The sequence below is a fragment of the Pterocles gutturalis genome, unplaced genomic scaffold, assembly GCF_000699245.1.
Source record: "Pterocles gutturalis isolate BGI_N339 unplaced genomic scaffold, ASM69924v1 scaffold44816, whole genome shotgun sequence".
NCBI lineage: Eukaryota > Metazoa > Chordata > Aves > Pterocliformes > Pteroclidae > Pterocles > Pterocles gutturalis.
Window position 1 is genome coordinate 1 of NW_010102083.1, and position 8,279 is coordinate 8,279.

At 49.1% G+C, this 8,279-nt stretch overlaps 1 protein-coding gene across 1 annotated transcript; it reads left to right on the forward strand.

Moving 5' to 3' along the window:
- The first annotated feature begins 516 nt into the window (after nucleotides 1–516).
- Nucleotides 517–8,047, forward strand: ALDH9A1 (aldehyde dehydrogenase 9 family, member A1). The gene is made up of 10 exons (XM_010085233.1): nucleotides 517–672; nucleotides 1,790–1,919; nucleotides 2,244–2,378; nucleotides 2,875–3,071; nucleotides 3,902–4,042; nucleotides 4,835–5,023; nucleotides 6,063–6,150; nucleotides 6,533–6,674; nucleotides 7,215–7,327; nucleotides 7,733–8,047. Exons 1-10 carry the CDS (start codon nucleotides 517–519, stop codon nucleotides 7,825–7,827), a joined length of 1,386 nt encoding a protein of 461 aa, XP_010083535.1. The 3' UTR covers nucleotides 7,828–8,047.
- The last annotated feature ends 232 nt before the right edge of the window (nucleotides 8,048–8,279 follow it).

Genomic DNA, 8,279 nt, shown 5'->3' on the forward strand with positions numbered 1-8,279 from the left:
GTCCCCTGCAGGGCATCAAGCGCCTTAGCAGAGATCAGCTCTCGCTCTTCAGTCGGACAAAAAATCAGGGTGGTGCCTGGGCTGGGCAGAGAACGTGATTGAAACATTTCTGAAAATTCATATATATATATATATCCAATTGGAGATAGCTCAGTTTCAGCAGAATCACTTAAAGAGAGTATTTAACTGTGCTGAGGAATGTGTAACAGAATTGGTGGTAGAAGTATAACAAACTCCAGTGGGAAGCAGAAGAATTTTGTAACGTTTGGAGCTAATCGGTAACTAGAAGACTAGAGAGAAACAGAATTAGTAACTAGAAGACTGTGGAGAATGGCAGATCTTTTAATTCAGACCAGCTGAGTTGCAGCACCTCTTCTCTAGCCAATTGCAAATCAGTGGGAACTATAACGAAGTTCTGTAGGCTGGTATAAGGTGGCTGGACTGAAGTCTTTGGGGTTTGATGCAAGATAAACTGTAGTATTCTGTATTTCCGTCTTATTTATTTCCTGTTTAAAAATGTGCCCAGGTCGTGTGATATGCAAGGTGCTCTGCTCTGGGGAGAAGGAGGTCGATCTGGCTGTGCAGAGTGCAAAGGCTGCCTTTAAAATATGGAGTCAGATGTCTGGCATGGAGCGGAGCAGAGTGCTGCTGGAGGCTGCCAGAATTATTCGGGTATGTTGTGGGAGCTCTCCCCCTCTTTTGGAGAGGGGTTTTTCTGTCTTTGAGCTTTCTTGTGGGTTAATGTGTCTGTTGGGGCTCCCAGCAGGGCTTCCAAAGCTACAGGAGGAATGCAGGACTTAAAACCCACCTTTGACCAAAAGAGAGAGGCTGCTTTGGGCAGGGCTGTGGTCTTCACTGTATTCAAGGCCAGTGTGTACCTCCTGTGCTTAATTCTATTAGAAGACATAAAACTGAAGACATCCAGTCAGCTTTGCATGGCTCTTAGTTCTTTTCACAACTCCAAAGATCAAGCTTTGCTGCACATGATTTCAAAGCTGAAATTGTGTAACTGCCACATTGTTGAACTTTCAGCTTGTCAGCCACTGTCGTCACGTGGCTGGAGTGTGTCTTGTTTCAGCAATAAAACAATGTAGGAATGCTGGTTTTTATCTTAGACACCAGATTATACACATGGGAGAGGATACAGATAAGCTAGTTTTATCATAAGCTCCTTTGTGAGATAACATGTTCTTGGACATTAATCTCGATCAAGGCACAGATCTGTAAGAAACCAGACCTTCTTTCCCCAGTCTGTATATGTGATGAGAAAACTTTTCTTTCTGCCAAACTTCTGCTTATGCCAGACTTCCACAGCAGGGTAATCTGTCTGCCTGGGAGATGGTCTGTTAAAGGATGCTTCCCAGCTGCGTTGCTTTTTCTGTCCTTTGTTAAGTCCTCCGGTTCCATTTTGCTCTTGCTGTTTGCTGTTCTTCCCAGTTTAGTTCTGTGAATTCTAGGCATTGTTTGCCAGACAGCTTCTAAGTTTAGGTTTGCTCATCTTCAGGTAAAGAGGGATGTTAAGCAAGACTGCACTAGCAGTGAACGCCAGTCTCTGTCTGTTTGACATTCCCCTGCAATCAGTCACCACTGAGAAACTGATAAACAGCATGTGGGAATGTACCTTTTAGAAATTTAGACAATTAGATTTAGACAATTTTTTATGTCAGAGCCTGGTGTATTGATGGCAGAGCCTTGTTTGGGACTTGCATACGTGGGAAGCAGCTGTCTCCTTGTGGAGATCTTCTACAGGCTTCTCTAACATGTTGTCACTGTCCTTTGCCTCTCACAGGAGCAGAGAGAAGAAATTGCCACCTTGGAAACCATCAACAATGGCAAGTCCATCTTTGAAGCCAGAGTGGATATTGACATATCTTGGCAGTGCCTGGAGTATTACGCAGGACTGGCAGGATCTCTAGCTGGTGAGAACGTTACTGGAATTTGTTCTTTATTCTCCATCCTGCCACCTGCATTCCCTGATAATTTCCATGGCACAAGAGCATCTTTGCTGCTGATTTCTCTAAGAGATAGACTACCCCTTTTTCTGAAGATCTTGGAAGGATTTTCAGAGATCTCTACCTAACGCTGCTGTGCGCTGTGGGCACTTATGCCCCTCTGTGAGCTTGCTGGGGTAAAAGCCGTGTGCCTCTGTTCCTAATCAAAGTGAGATCTCACCCCTGAGGCTCTGATAAGACAGGAAGGGGCTTTGCTCTTGTCTACCTTCTGGCTGTTTTTCTTCTTTGCAGGTGAACACATCCAACTTCCCGGGGGATCCTTTGGGTACACTCGGAGAGAGCCCCTTGGGGTGTGTGTTGGGATTGGAGCCTGGAATTACCCTTTCCAGATCGCCTGCTGGAAGTCTGCCCCAGCCTTGGCTTGTGGTAATGGAGACTCAGCCTGTGGAAGCTTCTCTTTAAAGCCAAATGATCCTGTCGGAGAGAGTGATTTCGGGGATAAAGTCTAGCATTACCTTGAAGGAGGTGTTGAAGGTTTAGCAGAACCTTCAGGCTGTTACTTTGGCATGAAGGGAAAGGAGATGGAAGCGGGAACACAGCAGATGCTAAAAGGGCAGGGAGTGTATCAGAAAAACAGGCTGATTGCTTGGCGTTGTACCAGATGAGGAAGGTCTCTGGAAATGTCTGCAGTGCAGGGCCAGCAGCCCCATCTCCCCCAGTAGGAAGATGCAGTCCTTCCCTTTCGCTGGTTGTGGTGTTCAGCTGAAACTATTTCCTCCTCTCTTGGGGGCATCTTCTGGGATCTGTTGAGACAAACTCATTGTGTGGGGTGGAGGTGTTTTTGTTTGGGTTTTTTTTTCATTCTTTTCCCTAAAGTGGTTTGGTTGTTAACCCCACCTTGCCTCTGTCTGGGTTCCCCTAGGCAATGCGATGGTCTTCAAGCCCTCTCCTTTTACCCCTGTCTCGGTGGTGAGGTTGGCAGAGATCTTCACAGAGGCCGGTGTGCCCAAGGGGCTCTTCAATGTGGTGCAGGGTGGAGTGGCCACAGGCCAGTTCCTCTGTCATCACCCAGATGTGGCCAAAATCTCTTTCACTGGCAGTGTGCCAACTGGCATGAAGGTAAAGGCACCTTTGCACTCAGGGACACAAGAGGTCTGTGGTGCTGGCCTTCCTGGTCTGTCGATACCTCCTTGAGCTTTTGTGCATGGGATGCTTGTAAAGATGGGGTGCAAGTCAGCGTTTCTGGGTCTGAGCAAGGAGCTTGCATGTACAGGGTTACGCTGGGGCTCCAGTTAACCTACCAGGCATGGGCTTGGGCACTTGGTCCTTTTGGAGGGGCCCCTTGGTCATCTTCACTTGTTCAGCCCCTAGCTGCAGTGGAGTCTCTGAGCTGCTAAAGTGGGTATCTATGTGGGGAGGAGGATACATAAAACAGAGCAGCATTGGGAAAATACGTGAGCATTTCTGGCAGTAATAATTCATTTTAGCTGTGTACAACCTACTGTTTTCAAGCAGGAGGTTACCTTTTTTGAATTTCTTATCCTCAATTTATTCTTCAAAAAATTAAAAGTCCTTAAAAAGACTTTTAAAAATAAATTCTGTTTTGAAAGAGGAGAAATGTTGCCCTTTGAACTCTCCTTACATGTCTGTACCTGAAGGGTACAGTGTCACAGTTGCAGTTAACAGCTGTCCTCTGGGCTTATGCCAAGCATGAGACTTCCTGCAAATGACTCCAAGTTTTGTTGCTTTTTTTTTCTTTAAAAATCAAACCCCCTGAAACTCTCCCCAGTCTGCAAGCACATCTAGGAAACCCAGCTTGCCCTTTGTGCTGCTTCTGTTCTTAGTGAAGAGCCCTGTAGGAAGTGTCCCTTTGGGCATCTCTCGCCTCCCTCCACCAGCTTCCCATTTACCAGCAGGTCACTTATCTCTTCTGTCCTTGTTTCCCTCAGATCATGGAGATGGCAGCTAAAGGGATCAAACCAGTCACCCTGGAGCTGGGGGGCAAATCCCCTCTTATCATCTTTTCAGACTGTACTTTGGAGAATGCTGTGAATGGAGCCCTCATGGCAAACTTCCTCACGCAGGGCGAGGTGTGCGTCTGTGGGGCGGGAGCAGTCCTCCCCAGTGTGATGGTGTGGTGGGAGAATTGGGCAGCATAGCCAGCCTGTGACCTTGCTTAGCGAGGGATGCCCTGAAGCTCCCATCTTGCCATAGATTTCCCTGTGCAGTGTCCCAAGGGATCAGATGGGATGCCCTTGCAGAAGCCAGTGCCAGCAGAGTGTGCTTTAGCTGATGCCCTGTCCTTCCCCAAACTGGAGCCTCTCTAGCACCTGGTACCCAGCTCAGCAGCTGCTCCTGTGCCCTGGGCTCCAGTCTGGCACACAGAGGTCAGAAGAGGCTGTGCTGGTGTCCTCTGGAGGGGCAGCAGGTTCCAGTCCGGTGCGCTGAGCCACAGCCGTATGGAGCTCTGTCCATCCCAAACTTGGGATCTCCACATGTGCTGCAGGTTTTGTGTAATCTTGCTGACAAATTGGCTTACTGGGGTTATCCCTGGGATTTGGAAAGGCTGCTAAAGTTTGCTCCTGCTAGTGACTTGATGCCTTTTTGCCACCTGCTGGCATCAGTAGCGCTGTGTCCAGGGTGACTGTTCAGTGCGGTCATGAGCAGCAGGGTAGTCTAGTCTTTTTTGTCCACAGGAACAAGATAGCTGTTTTAGCAGCTGTGGAGGGGCTTTTCTGAGAGCCTCCATAGCAAGATCCAAGCAGGGAAGGACTGCAGAGTGCTGTGTGTTTTATTCTGAATAAATAATAATAATTTTAGTAATTTAAAATAAATATAGAATAAAAACTCAGAATAAAAACTGTACCTGTCCTGTACCCCAGGTGTGCTGCAATGGCACACGAGTGTTTGTGGAGAGGAAGATACTGGATGTCTTCACAAAGGAGGTGGTGAAACGCACCCAGAAAATTAAAGTTGGAGACCCACTTCTGGAAGACACAAGGATGGGAGCCCTCATCAACCGGCCCCACCTGGATCGTGTCCAGGGCTTTATCAAGCAGGCGAAGGAGCAGGTGAGATTGCGATGCTGCCTTGTGACTGCCCTGAAACGTCTCTTGTTAGACAAACAGACTGGCAGGGGCTGTCCTGCCCCATGCCTTCCCAGTTAAGCTGGTGTTTTTGTTGTGGTCGAATCACACAATAGGTGTCTTGGGCCACTAGATTAAAAGCGACCAACTGCGCGTCTTTGAATGACCATTGAAGGTGACGTAGCTTTTCATATCCTGATGTTGCCAAGTTTTAGAGATTGTGAGATATCTAGCATGGAAGCATGTAAAATGGGAGAATCCGTACCTTTGGGCTGTTTCTCTTTTATACATTGTGGTGACACCTTGCACGCTTGACTGTTACTTCATGTGGGTTGCAGTTTTGTTGGCTGCAGAAAGAGCTTACTAAGGATCAAAGGCCAAATTTGCAGGCTGCTGGAAACAGTCTGTGTAAGAGCAATAAGATCTACTCAGGCTTTTTTGTTTTTTTTTTCCTCCAGGTTTTATTGTAAAGATGTTTTAGATGTCAGCGCTAGGTATATGACTAGTGTAGCAAATTTGGGGATGGGCTGGAGAAGGGTAACAGTGAGTGAAAACCAGGAAGGCTAGATGAGGATTTGAAAACAGAAAGAGGAATGTGGAAGGAGAGGGGAAGTCCTCATCTCTAAAGCAGGGCATGTGATGGAGGCAGGTGTTTATTGCCTAGTGGTGTGCTAAGGGACTGGTTGACTCGCTAATGAGGGAATTCGCACAATGTGAAGATGTGGAAGCTGAGGATCTGCTCCTAAGTTGTAGTTGCTTCCCTCCCAATGTACACTGGCTCCTGTGGCACTTGCACCCCAAACCAGCATTGTTCGGACTTTTAGGATGGGTCTCACCCCCTGACTTTGATCTATCAGTGATGCTCTGTCAGCAGTCCTGACCTGGAGACACCAGGGAGGGCACAGGCATGGTTTGTCTGATAGGACTGTAAATCCATCAGGGAGTACCGGCCAGCCGGAGCTGTGTCAGCTGCGCAGGGTGCTCCTGGACGTGCCTACCTACCTTCTGCTTGGCTCTTTTTCAGGGGGCAGAGGTGCTGTGTGGTGGGGACCTGTATGTGCCAGATGACCCGAAGCTGAAGAATGGCTACTACATGCGACCCTGTGTGTTAGGTATGATCCTTCCTATTCATGATACTGCCGTCTTTTGTGTGGATGTTGCTGAGTTCCTTCTAGAGAAAGCTGTGTTCAGCATAACCTGTCTGTGTGTGTGTCTGCAGTGTGGACAAGTATTGATACTGGCTGTACTAGAGAGAGCTGAGGCACCCAAGAACTGTGTCCAGAGAAATCTCTGCTGTTGGAGGATTTGACAGGACATGTGCAGTTCGTGCCTTTGCTGCTTTGAGATGCAAGATGGGATTTGCTCCTCTGCTAGCCAAGCTGGCAGGGCTGTGCAGTGCTGAGTGCTGAGTCGAAGGCTGTGTGGGTTGCTGAATGCACAGGCGGTGCTGCCAGCTCTTCCTCCTGAAGCACATGTGCTTTGCCATGCTTCCAGGGAACTGCACAGATGACATGACATGTGTGAAGGAAGAGATCTTTGGGCCTGTCATGTCCATTCTGCCATTTGACACAGAGGAGGAGGTTGTGGAGAGAGCCAACAACACCAAATTCGGTCTGGCAGGTGGTGTCTTCACGAGGTATGACTGGGTAGCATGACTGGCACAGAAGTGATCTAGGGAGTAGAGAAGGGAAAGACTGCAGCAGCTTGATGCTCCTCTTGTGGTGCCTGGCATGGGCATGGAGATCCTCTTCCAGAAAAGCTGGAGCGAGGGACTGCCAAAAGGGAACTGTGTGCATCTCCTTCCAGTTTTTCCCTGAAGGCTTAGGTAGGCCCAGCTGTCCTTCATACTCCTTCCAGCCTGCACTTGGCCTGCTGCCTGCCTTCCTGCATCTCCAGGAGACGTGCACCAGGAGCATGCTCTGCTGCTGAAAGCGCACAAAGATGGCTGTTGGCCGCTTGCCGTAGTCTGCTTTGCTGGTGTCCTTGTCCTGCCCTCTTAAATCAAAAGCAGTTTTGAGTGTCCTTGGGAATAGGTGCTACATCCTTTGAGCAGGCAGAGACAGAGTAGGGCAGAAAACCACTTTGACCTTCCGGCCTTTCTCTAGTGGCATGTTAGCTGGCCTGGAAGGAGGGGATGAACGGGAAGGGATCCAGCTGAACTGCTCTTTTCCTGCAGGGATATCCAGAAGGCTCACAGGGTAGTGGCTGCTCTCAAGGCTGGGATGTGCTTCATTAACAACTACAACATCAGCCCTGTGGAGCTGCCTTTCGGAGGATACAAGGCATCAGGTGAGCTCTGTTTGGCCTCCCCTGGGCTCGGCCCTCCTGCACACAGAGGTGAGGATGAGCCTGTTTCTGTGATGTTGGATGCGAGCGTTCTCTTGCTGGGGCAGTGGGGCACTTTACTCTGCCTCTCAGAAGTGAATGGCGCATTGGGAGCTGAAAGGGGAGCTGGGGAATGGATTGCAGGGTTGTACTGAGAAAGCAAGGAGGCGAGATTTAATATACATGGCCTTGCTTGCTGCTGAGCTCATCCAGTCATTACTCTGGATCTGAAGTGTTACCATGAGGTGGCACTTGTACTGAGCCTGCGGCTTGTGTTCTCGCTGGTATGACTACGTGCCAGTTATGGGGTTACAAGCGGTACCTGGCACTGCCTGGAGCTGTGTTCTCACTTCTGCCTTGTCCCTGCAGGATTTGGCAGAGAGAATGGGCGGGCAGCCATCGAGTACTACTCACAGCTGAAGACTGTCTGCGTGGAGATGGGTGATGTGGAATCTGTGTTTTAGTGGCTCTGGGGCCTGCTCAAGGGAGCATCAGAGAGTTCTTTCCTGTCAGCCAGAGATGTGGATCATTTACACAGCAATTAAGTGCTCTAAAATTGTAAGTGCCTGGGGGGGGAAGGGTGCTGGAGCAGCGCTTAGCTGCCCTGCTCCTGCAAGGGGGAATTTACACACAGCGCTTGGCCTGGGGGCCTGCTCTGTCCTATCTGGTGGAAGATGGGAACCTTACAGTAGGAGGTAGCAACAGGGCTTTCAGCAGCAGCTTGTGCGACTACGTAGGTGTCAGTGGCAGAGGCCAGGCCCAGGCTGCTTCCCCTGCTGTGTGCCTTGAACTCCATTGCCTTCCACCCTCAGTCAGCTTCGGTTTTCACTTCTTAACAGGTATGACCCTATTCACCACACATATAAGCTCTTGGAGACATTGATATCCTGTAGCTATGGGCTCTGTCTGTTCTCTG

Coding starts and splice junctions, on each gene's coding strand:
- ALDH9A1 (XM_010085233.1), top strand. CDS start 517: ATGTGCCCAGGTCGTGTGATATGCAAGGTGCTCTGCTCTGGGGAGAAG. Junction 4,043..4,834: donor ACTTCCTCACGCAGGGCGAG/GTGTGCGTCTGT, acceptor CCTGTACCCCAG/GTGTGCTGCAATGGCACACG. Junction 7,328..7,732: donor CGGAGGATACAAGGCATCAG/GTGAGCTCTGTT, acceptor TTGTCCCTGCAG/GATTTGGCAGAGAGAATGGG.